The 17575-nt window shown below is 33.3% G+C and overlaps 1 protein-coding gene across 4 annotated transcripts in view; it reads left to right on the top strand.

The window, feature by feature from the left end:
- The window catches only part of LOC128203075 (basement membrane-specific heparan sulfate proteoglycan core protein-like), a 140528-nt gene that overhangs the window by 62144 nt on the left and 60809 nt on the right, over nt 1–17575 (top strand). For 3 of the 4 annotated variants that reach the window (XM_052904339.1, XM_052904338.1, XM_052904337.1), the window contains 12 exons: nt 1265–1372; nt 1701–1967; nt 3191–3298; nt 4136–4261; nt 4876–4989; nt 5314–5421; nt 5760–5867; nt 6854–6982; nt 14859–14975; nt 15703–15816; nt 16369–16496; nt 17391–17538. In XM_052904339.1, the coding sequence (XP_052760299.1) occupies nt 1265–1372; nt 1701–1967; nt 3191–3298; nt 4136–4261; nt 4876–4989; nt 5314–5421; nt 5760–5867; nt 6854–6982; nt 14859–14975; nt 15703–15816; nt 16369–16496; nt 17391–17538 (1575 nt within the window). The remainder of the gene's footprint in view (nt 1–1264; nt 1373–1700; nt 1968–3190; nt 3299–4135; nt 4262–4875; nt 4990–5313; nt 5422–5759; nt 5868–6853; nt 6983–14858; nt 14976–15702; nt 15817–16368; nt 16497–17390; nt 17539–17575) is intronic. The other variant, XM_052904341.1, reaches the window with a different exon arrangement.

The following is a 17575-nucleotide window of genomic DNA, read 5'->3' as shown; positions in this document are numbered from 1 at the left end:
TGTACACTAAGTTGTTACATTGGTGAACCATTTGTTTGTACACTAAGTTGTTACATTGGTGAACCATATGTCTGTACACTAAGTTGTTACATTGGTAAACCATTTGTCTGTACACTAAGTTGTTACATTGGTGAACCATATGTCTGTACACTAAGTTGTTACATTGGTAAACCATTTGTCTGTACACTAAGTTGTTACATTGGTGAACCATTTGTTTGTACACTAAGTTGTTACATTGGTAAACCATATGTCTGTGCACTAAGTTGTTACATTGGTTAACCATATGTCTGAACACTAATTTGTTACATTGGTGAACTTTTTGTCTGTACACTAAGTTGTTACATTGGTGAACCATATGTCTGTACACTAAGTTGTTACATTGGTGAACCATATGTCTGTACACTAAGTTGTTACATTGGTGAACCATTTGTTTGTACACTAAGTTGTTACATTGGTAAACCATATGTCTGTGCACTAAGTTGTTACATTGGTTAACCATATGTCTGAACACTAATTTGTTACATTGGTGAACTTTTTGTCTGTACACTAAGTTGTTACATTGGTGAACCATTTGTTTGTACACTAAGTTGTTACATTGGTGAACCATATGTCTGAACACTAAGTTGTTACATTGGTGAACCATATGTCTGTACACTAAGTTGTTACATTGGTGAACCATATGTCTGTACACTAAGTTGTTACATTGGTAAACCATTTGTTTGTACACTAAGTTGTTACATTGGTAAACCATATGTCTGTACACTAAGTTGTTACATTGGTAAACCATATGTCTGTACACTAAGTTGTTACATTGGTAAACCATTTGTTTGTACACTAAGTTGTTACATTGGTAAACCATTTGTTTGTACACTAAGTTGTTACATTGGTAAACCATTTGTTTGTACACTAAGTTGTTACATTGGTAAACCATTTGTTTGTACACTAAGTTGTTACATTGGTAAACCATATGTCTGTACACTTAGTTATTACATTGGTAAACCATTTGTTTGTACACTAAGTTGTTACATTGGTAAACCATTTGTCTGTACACTAAGTTGTTACATTGGTAAACCATTAGTCTGTACATTCAGTTGTATCAATATGCCACAATAAGTCTGTATACACATAGATGTTACATCGGTGCACCTTTAGTGAGTAAACATAGATGTTTAAGCAGTGACCTCAAATGACCTGTGTAGGACTTGTAGCTTGATAAGGCAAGGCACGTTTTGTTGTAATTTTAAAAATCTGTTAATTTTTTCAGCTTGCAGACCCGATCAGTATACATGTGCTGATGGTAATTGTGTCGAAGGAAACATGAGATGCGATGGCGTGCCCCAGTGTGAGGACAGATCAGATGAGTTTGGATGTCGTAAGTAGTGTATTAGTTGTTTGTTTGAATGAAAATTATTTGTATTAAAGAAAAATATTATAAAAAATTGGATAGCTTTGCCATAAAGTGATGTATGGTTCATCATTGTCAGTTTAAGTTTTAACAACTAGCAATGATTTTAAAAATGAACTTTCTGTAATTGGGAAGAGTTACCTCAGTTTCCCTTTGCTCATTCAAAACAGAAAACAGCACGTGCAATTTTAATACCAGGTAGGTACATTTAATTGAAATTTAAATGACTTAAGGCAGATTCTGACCAACCTCAAGTAAGCAGTTGAATACTAGAATATTCAATAATAATTTACAGCAAGAGACGACCCACCCGTGGCCAATGCAGGAAGTGACATCACTGTCACCTATCCAAGCCCTATAAGACTAGATGGCCGACGCTCATCTGATGACACCAGGATTGTTGGCTACCAGTGGCGACGTACTGACCTCTCACCAGGTTTCTTCTACTCAGGAGAGGTGATCGATATCACAGATTTGGCTCCCGGCACGTATGACTTTGTTCTAACTGTTGAAGATGACGCTGGCCAGACTGACAGTGACAATGTCAGTGTTACTGTGAATGGTAAACCATTTGTTTAATCAATTGTACATAATATCACTTTTTGATATTTGTCCACGGCAGTTTTAAGTGCAAATATTAATCAAAGCAAAGAAAGAATGTACATGTATTTGATGGTGTTCAGAAAATTTATGCATGTATAGAAAAATAAAGATACAGTCAAATCCCTTTGGCTCGAACTCTTAGGGACCGGTGAAAATGCCTCGAGCCTCGGAAAATTCCAGCCAAGTGGGAATTCTTCCCTTCAGTATAAAGAGATGGGTCTTCAACATCTAATTCAAGCCAAGTGGGAATTCTTCCCTTCAGTATAAAGAGATGGGTCTTCAACATCTAATTCAAGCCAACGAGGAATTCGAGCCAAACAAGATTGAGCCCTCAGGGTTCGACTGTATTTATTAATTCAGTCCAATTATATACTATAAATTTCAAAGCGCATAGAGCTAACAGTTTGCTTTAAGCACAGCTTTACTTAACAATGGGCTTAGTGTTCAGAACACTGCTAAAGTTAATAACTTGATTAACGTCATTATTGTTAACATTTAAACTAGAACTATTTGTGATATGCTCATAGATTTAAGCTAGGAATGCAAACAAATATTCAAATATTTGATCAAACGTTTGGTATTCGAATGTCAAAATCGGTATTCGAAAAAAAGTTTCAAAGTTTATTGTACACTCTGCACATATAATACATGTGATACCAGGTTTACAAAAAATAAACATACACAAAATTAAATTGCTCAAGCTGTGTAAGTTCTAAGAAAAAGAACCCTATTTTCTATCTTCTGGAGTAAACTAAAACAAATATCACATACCAGGCTAATTAGCACTTACCTCAATTTTACTATAAATTGTTACAAATTTATATAAGTATATTTATTATATTTGTGTTAGATTACTTATATTCTTTACATACGAATACCACACTTATTAGGCCAAAAAAAATTGGTTTGGTTAGGGTTACATCCTTTTCAAAAACAAGTAGGGTAGGTAGGATTTTTTTTTTAAGGCTTTATATAAGAACGTAATTGTCATCTTTTTAGAATAGTGTTAAAGTAATATTCTGAATAAAGCTTTGAAAATTCATATTAAAACACAGGCTTATAATTTATTTTTTTCCAACTTACTATAAGAATGGTAGGGTCAGCACCTTTTTCGTAAGTAGGGTCAAGTTACCCGAACCAAATGTGTTTTTTGGGTGCCTCATCTAGCTATCATTATTGCAGGCTGCAGATCAGACCAGTACACATGTGCTGATGGGAATTGCGTGCAGGCTAACATGAGATGTGACGGAGTGCCCCAGTGTGAAGATAGATCAGATGAGCTTAACTGCCGTAAGAAAATACTGTGATTTTATAACTGGGTTTTTAATGCTTTCCCATACTATGTTATATAAAATGTGATCACCTTTAAAGTCTCTCAAAGAGGTCTGAGGCAAGAGAGGATTTTCACAGTTCCTTCGAAAATCTTAAACTTGTAGTAACCTCACTGATGGCATTAAGTTAATATTTTTGTTTCTCTTGACTGTGTTTTCATATTTAATACTGGCTAAAATTCATTTCAAATTAACATTTAGCAAACAATGAAAATATGACGCTAAGTTCACTTTACGACTAAGCTCTTTATTTAAACAATCTGAGACCTTTGTGGGCATTTTTCAGTCTCTTATTATGTTAACCTTGACTTACTAGGTTTCTACCCATGAAAAAGGCATCAAAAGAGACTCAAATCAACTTACATCTGTATCAAGCGTAAAACATTGTATAAGTATATATATCTGACTACAGTGTGACTGATATCCAACTGCAGTATGACTGATATCCAATGTGTGACTGATATAAGACTACAGTATGATTTATATCCAACTGCTGTGTGACTGATATCTGACTGCAGTGTGACTGATATTCAACTGCAGTGGCACTGATATCTGACTACAGTGTAACTGATATCCATCTAGTGTGACTGATATCTGCCTACATTGTGACTGATATCTGGTTACAGTGTGACTGATATCCAACTGCAAAGGCACTGATATCTGACTACAGTGTGACTGATATCTGAGTACAGTGTTACTAATATCTGATTACAGTGTGACTGATATCCGACTGCAGTGTGACTGATAGTTTCTGTACCCAACTACCACTTAAGTTATATCATCTGTGTATTTGCAGCAGCTAAGGTGTGTCCAGACAGTGATTTCCAGTGTAAGACAGTGGGAATTCTGGAATGCGTTGACAAACGACTGCAATGTGATGGATATCCGGATTGTACAGATGGTTCTGATGAAGATGGTTGTCGTAAGTTACTTGAACTTTTTTCACTGGGCTTATGTTTTTTTTCCTGGGAAATAAAGTAGGGATTTGTACTTGTCAGTGTCTTTTCCGTGAAATTGATCATTACTCAAATACCATTCAAGATATTTCTCTGAAACTTGATACATATGATGGCAATGGCAATTCCTATTGCATGTAGATGCTCTATTTTTTAATCATCTTAAGTCCCTTATTACAGGATCAAGCTCAGCCCATTATTTGTGAATTGGTATAAATTGTGTAAATTATTCTTATTAAGGCTTTTAAAGGAAATAATATTTGAGATGAATAAAATAAACTGCTTTTTGTTTTATAAAATCATATTTAATTGAGTAATTTTGCTAAATGAAATAAGATACTTAAGGGAGTTACCCTAAGATTTTTTTAAAAATTAGGGCCAGGTCTGGTGGAAACAGTTGTTGATCTATGCCCTTGATCTATTAGAGAATGTCATTATACATTCCTATCAGCACCCCTGTCTTTATAGTTTGCTGTTTTGTATGAAAAGTAGTCTGACATTAAATTTATTGGTTTAAAATTATGCCTAATTCTAACTGTTTTCTATGAAGAAACCTTTCACTATTGACTTGAATTTTTAGCGGGCTGCCGGAGGAATGAGTTTGAATGTGCCAGTGACAACCGCTGTATTTCGGAGAGTTCTCGATGTAACGGACGAATTGAATGTGCAGACAGATCTGATGAACTTGGCTGTGGTAAAATATTTCTTACAATGCATTGGCATTTCAAAAATGGTCAGTACATGGTGCTTTTTCATGTGGCTAATGTAAATTAAAGAAAAGATGGTAAAGCGATGAACTTAAGAATAGTATATGGATACATGCTTTTCAACTGATCCTTTTTTAGTAGGAATGGTTATGTCATAGCCTTGTTTTTTGAGCAGCGGTGTTGTCATACAAATAATTAATGTTTCATAACCAGGTAGTTATGAGTTGTTGTTTTTTGTATTTGTGTATAACACAAAATTACACTAGATTTATAATGAAACATTAAGTAAAAGTTGCACACCTAAATTTCAGTGTGTACTGAAGAGCAGTTCCGATGTGGTGATGGAATCTGTATAGACCTTAGCCAACGCTGTGACCAACGTGTCGATTGTACGGACCGATCGGATGAACTGGCTTGCCGTAAGTTGTCCTATCAGTTTTTGTTAGCTTGCCTGATTGTTGTCTGTTTTGTTTTGTTTTTAAATAAGTTATGGTGTCATCATATACTTGGCATTGTTGTCATGTCAGTGTTGTACAAATATAAGGTTTGCTTTTACTCAAAATGCATCCAAGATATTTATAATGACAATTGGCTTTTCATACTTAGGTTAAATATTTCTTATTTTATATATCTACAGCATTTTTAGGAATCAATCATATAATCTTCCTAAAAAAGATTTCAGTTTTGTTATCAAACTTCCCAAAGAAAAGTCGATCTAAATAGAACATATAAGTCAACTTTATTTTATCCACTCCAGCTTGTCGGGATGGCGAATTCCAGTGTTTGAACGGAGACTGTGTGCTCGAGTCCGCCCGTTGTAACGGCCGAAGTGAATGTCGCGACCTCTCTGACGAGACCAACTGTCGTAAGTGTCTCCTGGATTTTGTTTTGTTAGGGTAGGAAGAAGTCAAAGATTAGCAGAAGTTGTTGGTGTTCAAAAATGTGTGCAACGACATATATGAATTCAGAATGAATACTCTGTCAGAAGTGTCTGTTGAATTAGTTTTCTTGTTGGTAATGGAGAGTATTTTGTTTGTTGGGAAATGGAGTAAGTATGTTAGTTGCAAGAGACTGATTATTAGAAGTGGAAGAAGTTGATCAAGGGTAGGGTGGAGGTTTTGATGTTATTTTTTTTTTCATAGACATTAACTGAAGTTGAGCATTATTTGAGAAAAAGAGACATTTCTCAATAAGATAATCTGTGTTTTCTTTGTCAGATTGTAAAAGGTGCATGACAATTGTAATTGTAACTCTTCTATTATGCTTTTGATAATGAATAGATTCCAACATTCTAAAATGTTATATGTGTTTTTGCTATGATTTGCATTGTCATGTCTCTGACAGATCTACATGTTTTTGTGTCGTAAATGCCTAAGCTTTCTTTGTTCTAAAATTGTCTGTATGATGATTAATGTCCGTCTGTACCAGTGGCTGTCAAATTAACATCTTAAAATTTTTAATTTTGATCTTTATAAGTTACTATATTTTGGTACCGGTATCTGAGTCTATGTTTCTGGAACCTATAAAATAATCTTAATGGATGAGTCTTGCTGGAATTTTTTGTCTGAAGAACAGGTCTATTTTATAAATATGTGTATGATCATCTCTTAACATGAAATAGCACATGTAAAATGTAAAACTATATTTAAGATGAACTGTCACTCTATCTTCATTCTCCTTACAATAAAATAACTAACCTCCATTTTTTTATTTCTAGGACTTATATTATAAATTCTTTACTTCTCTCTTTTTAAACGTGACCTTAAATAACCATTCAATCTGCTACGTGTCTAGACTAATATATATGTGTGTACATATATGTGTATGTGTTCTAACTCATAACATTTATAGCGGATCGTCGTCGATACCCGCCCTGCCAGGATGGGTTTTTCCAGTGCGGCACGGGTCATTGTCTCCAGGAATCTCGTCATTGTGACGGGTATCCCGATTGCCCCGATCAATCGGACGAACGAGACTGTAGTAAGTGGCGAACATGTGAACAGACAAAAATTTGAGGCTGGTATATGTGGGAAATGTAACATCTTTCATCTGACGATAGAATCAGTATGATTACCTATGCATATAGATTGCTTTATCTCTTATAATGGCTTAACACAACAGAGCTAAGATACTCATTGAACCATTGGGTAGATTTTGTTTGCTTGGTGACCCAATATTATTGTGGTGGTGTTTCAAAGGGTTTGATTTCTGGAGAGAAAATATAAGGGTTTTAGCTGAAGAGTTATGGAAGGGTGCTTCACCCTGTCCGTTTTTGGAAGCGACCTTCTGCCCTCATGGAACCAACATGCGTACTCTCCTGCCTTCATAGAATTAAATGTTGAAGATAATTCTTTGTTTTGATTAAAACTTAAAGTATGATTATTAATATTATATAAAATCATACAAACTCAATGAATTTTACATATTTAGCAATTCAAACCCAAGATTTAAACATCAGTTAAGCAGAATTCCAAACGTTTTCTGTAAAACTGATAGTGTTCAAGTTCTTCACTGCCCGATACAATGTGCCGTTTCTTCCTTAGCACCCTGTCCCTTTTCTGCAACACCCTGCCCCTTTTGATTGATTCAGTAAGCACTACCCTTTCCAATGATACCAGAATTATATGGTGTCACCAGGTATCCAATTCAGCAATGGTTCAATATGTTGACAAGCCTTTATGTACAGGGGTTACCTTAAAAGAATTGTTATATTAAAGCTGCTATCTCAAAAATTGACCGTTTTGACATCTTTTTTTTATTTTTTGTTTTGGAATAAACCAATCTTTGTGTAAATATCTGGAAACCAGTGATATAAGATTGGTGACAAAATATCAGATCGCAAATTTAAATAAATTTATTCTTTGAAAATTGAAGTTTTGTGGCTAAAAGCTTTACTAACGCTTTAAGAAAAATGAGGTTTTCTGCATAACACATCAATTTTCAAACATAAATATGACAAACTGCAATCTGATTCTTTGTCAGCAATCTTATAGTACTCGTTCTCAGACATTAATGCATTAATTGGCTCAATCTACGACAAAAGATAAAAAAGTTGTCAGAACTGTCCATCTGTGAGAGGTCAGCTTTAAAGGGATTGATTGGTTGATCTACAATTTATTAATTGTTAAATGTTGTTAAATTAATAGGAAGTTTATCTTAAAGTGTATTGCAAAATGCTTTTGGGTCTTTACCTTTTTTGGCAGTCAGTTGAGGGAATGGAACATACTGTTTTTATATGAACAGGATGCCTGAAATCATATGGTCTGGTCAGAATTAGAAAAAAAGAAAAGGAAAATGCTGTTTAACGCTCTAATAAGTTTACAGTGTTCACATGAATGGATGTACCAAGGTCAAGTGGTCATATGTTGTTTGACCGTATGATCTTCAATGTGAAATGTTCTGTCTTGTCTTATTGTTCCTTTGAGTTTATTGTCCCTACTAAGGGTTGTCCAAAATCCAAAATATGCGAGAGGGGGGGGGGGATAACTTATTTTTCATTTTCATAACAGCCATGATAATCTCAACATGTAATGGCAATTTTTTTGAATAAGCAAACATTTTTGGGTGTACCAGTGTGTTTTTCTTACTGTCCAAGTCATGGAAAAATAGTGACATTAAATGGTAAAAAATCCAAATTTGCTAGAACTATGACTAATAGCATTGCTTACAGCAGTTTTTATGCAACTCTACTATAGGTGAATTAGATTTATAGAAAATATCAAGAAATGTTCTGTTATGTATTGTTGTTTTATTTTTAACAATAGAGATGTATTTTTGCAGAAAAATAAAAACAAATATTAAAAGGTTTAAAGGGCCATGACTCTGTAAAAAAAGGGGAGTCCAATTTAAGCCCATTTTAGGTATTGAAAAAAAGACACTGTGTAGGTTTTGGTTTTGAGTGGAAGAAGAGGTTTGCAATATGATATATTTCATAAACACATTTGATTAAATCAAAAGTGGAGTAACTACAGGGGATAATTATGTAAGATTCATCTCTTCATTCTGTAAATAAATATTTTATGTATTTTTAAATTCTTTTAGTGGACAGCCTTTAGTTTTTATTTGAATGTCATTAAGTTTTTAAGTTACTTCTTTAACATTGCTTTAAGAACCTGGCCCCAATTTCTTGAAACTTCTTAAGTCCCTTATAACAGTATAATGACGTGAATGTGTGGGTTCAAATCCTGACGCAACTCACAATGAATGTTTTAAAGTTTTAATAACGTCCAGATTATAATCACATGCATACAGTTCTATGGAACACCAGTAGAAGAAATTTATACAGTGTCATCAATAATTCTGGTAGCACAAGTGTTTAAGTATTTTAAATTTGTAACACAAATTATTAAACACACTTATTAAACTGTTCCTAGAAATGTATTTTTGTAACACAATGTCCTTTATTATAACTTTGGTAACACACACAAAGTAGAAAATAATATTTGTAACACAATGTCCTGACTTTGGTAACACACAAAGTATAAAATAATGTAATGGAACACCATACAATTCGAAGTCCTTAATAAAAGTGATCCTTAGGCTTTTATATGAAAAATATTGTTGTTTTAAAAGGTTAGGAAGTAACAAGAATGTCTGAAATGTCTCACTGAGGCTTAGCTATCAAAACTTGTCTAGCTAAGCCTGTTGCATAAAGATTAGTTAGAACATAAAATAATGAAGGTGCTAAAATTAAAGGAAACATGTAGACACAAGAAATAACAGTTTGTTGAAGAATTAAAAACCATTATGAAACCCTTCAGATGTAAAAGGAAATAAAGAAAATGTATGAAATATTGCATATAATTTAAAGGTTCTATGTTATAAAGAATATAAATGAATTCCTCATAAGATAACATTAATTTTCATACCAAATATCATATATTTCATATGAATAAAAGATTTACATCTGAACAGCAAAAGAGACAATATGTACATCAGACTTACGGGACAAAAACATTAAGAACTATTAAATAAAAGATATCAAATATTACGAAGACAATTTGACACAAAATTGCTTCATAATAGTTCCCCCCAAATACATTTAAGTTTGGACTCCAAACGTTAAAACATTATCTAGAGATTGAATAATTCAAATTTTTGCCTGTTACAGTTGTTTATATAGATGTTTACACAAAAGAGTGAAATGTCCGACTCTGTTACAGCACCCACACTTCTCATCCACAGCAAGACACTCATCTTTTGAATGGTATTCCTGACTGCCACATTGCCGGCAATTGTGTTTTCCTTCCTCATGGTCCCAGTAGTCATCATAACGGTGCACAACGATTTCGCTTGCCATATCTTTCAGTTCCTGTCTGGCCTTTTCAATTATTTTTTGTCGTGTCTGTGAGGTCTGGTTGTAACATAGATTTAGATCTTGTAGTTGTTTTTGTGCCTTGTTGAGTCTCTCAACAAGCTTTGAGTTGAGCAGTTTTAGTGGAGCAATCTCTTCTGTATTTGTAGCCTTTTTTGATTCTGATACCATGTGGTCAAGTTTCTTCGTGAGGTCCTGATTTATCTTTATTTGTTTTGACATAGCCTTTGCGTGTATTTCAGATTGACGGTCCAGCTGCTTTGATAATTCCATGTTTTTGTTGAAATGCACTTGGTCACTAACTTTGAGGTCATTGTTTTGGAGTTTGAGGAAGGAAATTGCTGCACAATGACCTTCAATAGTTGCCTGAAATTTTTCTTGAGGGTTTTTAGAATTTGCCTTACAGTTTGATGTTATTCTAGTCAAAGAGTTGAAGCGCAACTTCTGCAGGTCAGCATCGTCCAGGTGGTGAAATGGCATGTTTTGGGAGTCTTTTCTGTTCATGAAGGCAGTCATTCTTATACGGTCCCGCAGCTGCATCTGACTTTTGCGAAAAGATGTTGACCTGGCTTGGTGTGGAGTACCAGGGGAATTGGTCCGATTGCAGTGGTGGTAAGAATGACTGCGGCATGGCTGGCACATCATGATAACAGGGTAAAAAAGATGATGGTTACCCTTTTGGAAATGGCTGAAATTCATTGTGGAGTCCGTCAGTTTCTTTTATAATGGAAATTTCTCGCTTGGCTGTTGATTGGTCCGCACACTCAGAGGTACCAGGAAAGTCACAGCAGCTAAACAGTGCTGTACCCCAGATTCATCCACCAAACTATAATGACGTGAATGTGTGGGTTCAAATCCTGACGCAACTCACAATGAATGTTTTAAAGTTTTAATAACGTCCAGAATATAATCACATGCATACAGTTCTATGGAACACCAGTAGAAGAAATTTATACAGTGTCATCAATAATTCTGGTAGCACAAGTGTTTAAGTATTTTAAATTTGTAACACAAATTATTAAACACACTTATTAAACTGTTCCTAGAAATGTATTTTTGTAACACAATGTCCTTTATTATAACTTTGGTAACACACACAAAGTAGAAAATAATATTTGTAACACAATGTCCTGACTTTGGTAACACACAAAGTATAAAATAATGTAATGGAACACCATACAATTCGAAGTCCTTAATAAAAGTGATCCTTAGGCTTTTATATGAAAAATATTGTTGTTTTAAAAGGTTAAGAAGTAACAAGAATGTCTGAAATGTCTCACTGAGGCTTAGCTATCAAAACTTGTCTAGCTAAGCCTGTTGCATAAAGATTAGTTAGAACATAAAATAATGAAGGTGCTAAAATTAAAGGAAACATGTAGACACAAGAAATAACAGTTTGTTGAAGAATTAAAAACCATTATGAAACCCTTCAGATGTAAAAGGAAATAAAGAAAATGTATGAAATATTGCATATAATTTAAAGGTTCTATGTTATAAAGAATATAAATGAATTCCTCATAAGATAACATTAATTTTCATACCAAATATCATATATTTCATATGAATAAAAGATTTACATCTGAACAGCAAAAGAGACAATATGTACATCAGACTTACGGGACAAAAACATTAAGAACTATTAAATAAAAGATATCAAATATTACGAAGACAATTTGACACAAAATTGCTTCATAATAACAGGATTAAGCTAATTTCACTATTATTGTTGTTCTATAAAATGTGTTATATTTACTTCAAGAATTTTTTAGAAATTATGTAGGAATAATCTGTATGATTATCAGAATAAACCATTTTTCATTTATCAAAATCCATTTTCAGTATGCAATTTGGCTAATTGGAATAAGCGACTTAAGCCTGTTAAGCTTAAGAAGTTTTGAGAAATTGGGGCCAGATTCTTTAAGTTAAACTGAAACTAAGCTTGATTTTGTCTTATTTTCCTCATAATTTTTAGTAGCTTCATTACCTGTTTATTTGGTCATCCTTAAAAAATGTTTGTTCACAGTGCCCAAACATACTCACCAAAAATGCCTGCCTCATTGCACACTTACTTTACTGCTTAAGTTAAGCATATTTTAGTGATACCAGGTATGCTGTTCTCGAGCGAATCCGACCAACACATGTGAATTTGGATGCTTGGTTACTCCATATTATTTTGTCATGATTTGATAAGGTTTTGTGTTGTGTAAAAGTAAATATTTAGTACAAAGAACAAGTTTTTTTTTTAGCATTGCAAAAACGTTAAATTTGTTAACTTTCAGTTCAAATAAAAAGAAAATATACAAACTGTTATAACTTGAGGTATGATGTACTTTGAGTAATTATTTTGAGTTATTAATTTGCAAGTTAATACATGTCCAATTACTTGAGGTCTCAAGGCATCAAAATATAACAGAACATGATTACGGTTAACTGAACCATCAGGGAACCAGATTATTTATGGGTCAGACACCTTCAGTTTAAGCTACCTAGCTACGGAAGGAAAATGACAAAGTTGGGCTACTGTGAGCATTTCATTAAAGACGGCCATATTTATATTTTATTACGTTAAAGTGTGTATAGCATTATTCATAGTCGGCAACCCCAGTACTTTATTACGTTTATATAACATTATTGGCAGAACTGACTGATAAAATCTTGTTTTCATGAATATCAACATGGTAGAGTAGAATTTTACAGTTCTTCAACTGAAAAGATTATCTTTGACATCATTATAAATATAGAAATGAACATGATTTATAATGTGGCTTCATTGGCTAAAATTGGGAAGAGGTCTCCATTTTGCACCAATGAAACTGCCTCATTTTACTAGAGAAATGTCCTATACTACTGAATGAAGCAAAGCATAATAGAGTACCAGGAATATCCGACCATGAGCATTATTTATCATAACAGCATAATTCTAATAAGTGCCTACTTTGGTTTAACTTTTGCAATTTTAGTTGGATGTAATTTTCTTTTCTTTTTTAAAGTGACTGTAGACATTTTTCTATTGACAATTTAAGTGTATTTTTACAACTGTATAAGTACAAAAGTCACATTTTCAAATATTTTATCTGCACTGTTTAATTTAAGAAATGTAGTGGTTATTTATAAAAAGTTAAAAAAACAAAACCCAGATTTCCGTAAGCAAAACATTGTTGTTTTTTACAGCTATTGTTATATGATACATTAACATGATCTCAGTTATTTTTGTTTATTTCTTGCATTATAAAATAGAATGTTCAAATAAGTCCTTCACATCTTTTTTTTTCAATTTGTATCTTTATTGATATTGTTTTGTTTATTTTCTGTGTGCTTTTATTGTATCCATAACCCTTGATTGTATATTCTTTAGTTTGGGAATTCATTTATACAATTATTTTAGAATTTGTTTATAAAATATATAATCATACTTTATATACTCAATTATATATTTTGATAGTTGCTTTATGCTTGCGTTAACTTTATTTACTTTGTATTTCATTAATTTGTTTTATAAATATGTTCTTTGAAATGGTTAGAACATGTATAATAAAATCTTTATAATTAAGAAAAGCGAGCGAGCCAATCTAAGTCATTAAGATTGTACGCAATATGTTCTTAGATGTCTTAGATTTTAACCTGTCTTCAGCATGCGGGGAACCAAATTATGATGTCATGTGTGTTAGTTGTAAAACTACAAATCTTAACAATACTTTCAGATCACAACAGCCATTTTCCATTGAAAACAACCTCAGATGTATGCTGGTACATCATAGAAGTACTTCGTAAAATAGTATTAATTAATTGTAGTGTTTTAACTTGTATTTATTATATCTTAGTTTAAACTACTTGCCTGTTAAGTGTATCATTGCATATATAATAAAGAATTCCAAAATTATTTAGTCATTAAGTTTAACTGCTAAATTGAAATTTCTATGTGATCTACTTGCAGCTTAGTTAAATGTAAAGATTTCGAACATTGTAAACCATCCATATACATCCGAGGTTGTTTTCGATGGAAAATGGCTTTGAGGAATGCTGAATGTTAACAAAAGTGGGTGGTATTTAAATTGAGACTGATAGGGGATTTCATTGGCTGAATATATAGGTCATAATCTAAGTACTTTTCACAGCAGGAGGTATATAGAAGAATGTCATATATATCATTATAATGTTGATATATGTTTCATGTAAGCTTTGACATTGATTAATTCTTTAAAAATGCCATTTACTAAATATCTTAATTATGGACCCTGAAATCTGATTGGTGGGCTTAATAATATATTTCATACACTAGGATTGTTTACTATATGACTGTCACATAATTATTTTGTGTGGTGAACCGAATGTATGCAGTTAATATGACCTGTGATATGGAGTCATAATGATACATCTACATAGATATTACAACCCAATATATGTAAATGATTTTTTAATCAAATATTTTCTTGTAAACAAAAAATGTTTGTGGAAATACAGTACAAATTTTAACTGTCAATAAAAAAAAATTCTATCTATTTTTCAGCCAATAAAAAATCCTCTCCCTCCCTATATTTCCAGCACTTCGGTGTGAGGCAGGTGAGATGGAATGTGAGGTGGACAGGAAGTGTATCCCACAGGCACAGATCTGTAACCGCGTCTACGACTGCACCGATGGACGTGATGAACTTGACTGTGGTATGGTAACATGAAATCTACTGTCTCTGGGTCTAATTTTAGTTCTGAATCCAAAAAAACATAGTTTGATTTATTAACTTATTAAAAAAATGTCCCTCTTCTAAGCTGAATTTAATTATAGCTATAAATATTGTTTGTACAACAATAATATGAAAATAGGCAAGAAAATGGTCTAAATTATGAATATAATATGATTCAATTTGATTTTAAGTGAGGAGGATTTAAAGTTATTGTCAAAAATTTCATTCAAAGTTAAATTGTTTCTATGATGCTTTATGAATTATGCTCCTGTTTATTAAAAAGTAATACTATTTCGTTGGATAAAAAGGTATATAAATGCAATCACCAACCTAGTAAGTTCAATATCTTCGCTGTGGACTTTGAAGAGGCCAAGTGTTGCTGCACTCAATAGGTGGATTCAAACTCTAGGAAGCAGTTACTTCCCTTTGCTTTACCTTAATCTCTGTGGCCACACATGTCACACAATGATAATTAACATCACTGATCAAGTGATATGAAACATTGATTTATTTTTAATGATTTTAACAAGTTCATATAGCAATTAGATAAAATAAAATACATAACTTAAACAATGAAAAATTGAATAGCTTCATTTTAGCTATTTTTCAAACGTGGTGTCAGAGATCTTCTCTGCTCACCAAGGGAGATCACTGTGTAGGCAGTTGTGTTGGACTTTCATGTACATTACTGATGTATTCCACTTCAGCGGTGTGCTCTGACCGTGAGTTCCAGTGCGAGTCTGACCGGACCTGTATCAGTGCCGTAGGGAGGTGTAACGGAGTGAAGGAGTGTTCAGATGGCTCCGATGAGATGAACTGCCGTAAGTTTGGTTATTTTAATTCGTGTATGTTAAACATCATGCAAATATGATGTTGTAGTCACACAGATGAATTTAAGTGAGATAGGAATGGTTCTATTTACCTTTCATAGAATGTCCATATTTGTTTATTATATTTGGGAGTTGGAGAAATTTAGTCAGTTTTTCATATTTCAATACAAGAAGTATGCAACTACATGTAAGACGAAAATTGTAAGAGTAAATGAAAGTCTGTCTGTGCCAATTGGCTGCATTATGGCTTGACCCTGCTGTGACTTAATCACGACTAAAAGTGTGTTCAATTGCCATCAGTGACATTAGATAAAAGTGAATGCAATTCCCAGTAGAGGATTGATCAGTTAGACATAAGGGGGTCGATGTGCGATACCCTGGCTGTTTGCAAATACACCTCTGGGTTATATAATGTACTCTGTGTAAAGCACTGATTTATTGGAAACAAGCTACCTAGGTTTAAACCAGTACTGACTACACTATTTTCTCCATACTACATCTAGGACCAACCCTAAAAGAATCACATTTATATGTTTATTTCAGCCCCTCGCCCAGAAGTGTCAGTAGTGATAAGTCCCCGTCAGTTGCGTATTCGGGCAGGTGCGGAGGCTGTTTTCACATGCGCCGTCAGCGGACTGCCCGGTGCAAGGATACAGTGGTACAGGCAAGGGGTATGTGTGTCTTTATTAAAATCTACACGTCACTTCATTTCATAATAAGAAACTCTATTGTGTATTGTAAAAGTATGTAATAACATGGTTTGATGATATTTCAAGCAATTCACTCATAGACTTTGATGAACAGCATTTTTGAATTATAAAGAGTTGTGATCTACACATTTGGGACTTATTTTAAAAGATTTCAGTTGGGGTAAAGATATTGAATGTTTACTAATATAGACTTGAGTTTAAATATTTAATGTATATGAATATTATATGACATATTATAAATGGAGCCTTAAGGACAGAAATGCACATTTTAAACACTCTAAAGCAATGTACTCATATGAAATAGTGTATAAAATGGCATGAAAATGAGATAATATCTGATAACAATCGGTGATGTTTCACGTAAAATTCAGGTATAAAATGGAGGTTTTCATTTTTGGGCAAATCTCAAATGATATATTGTAAGTTCAAGAGTTAAGAGTGCAAAGCATTATGGGTAATTCAAGATCTGTATCAGTACAGTACCATAAATGTCTGTGTATAGGAAATCCCTAGAAAAAATGCCTGCGTCTTATCTGTAGTACTAAGGCTTCTGACAATTTTTTTAAAGTCAATTTCAGACCGAATTAGCCTCTTCAGATAAATAAATGGGGGAAAATGAGTTTGTTTACTTAACTTCAAAGGGACATAACTCACAATGCCTAGATTTTGTAATATAAGCTGTGGTAAATCAGGATATGCTGAGTTAAAAAAAATGTAGTTATTTAAAAAAAAAGATTATATTGTGTGATTAGAATTTATGTAAAATCATTCTTTATTAAAATGATAGATAAACATGCATACCGTGATGTTGCATTATTGATATAAAACGTAATCAGTTTTTCCCTAACCCATAAGGGCAAGGACCTCCCTATGCAGTCGGCTGCTGAATACAACAAGCTGATGATTCCAGTTGCTAAGGTGATGGATTCTGGAGTGTATGTTTGCCGTGTGAGAGATTCAGACCAGGAGTATTCAGACTCAGCACAGCTTGATGTGGTGCAAAGTAAGTGGGGAGAAGTTTATAATAGGGGATTATGATT

Source organism: Mya arenaria, chromosome 9, assembly GCF_026914265.1.
Source record: "Mya arenaria isolate MELC-2E11 chromosome 9, ASM2691426v1".
In the NCBI taxonomy this organism is placed as follows: domain Eukaryota; kingdom Metazoa; phylum Mollusca; class Bivalvia; order Myida; family Myidae; genus Mya; species Mya arenaria.
This window is presented reverse-complemented; position numbering and strand designations above follow the sequence as displayed.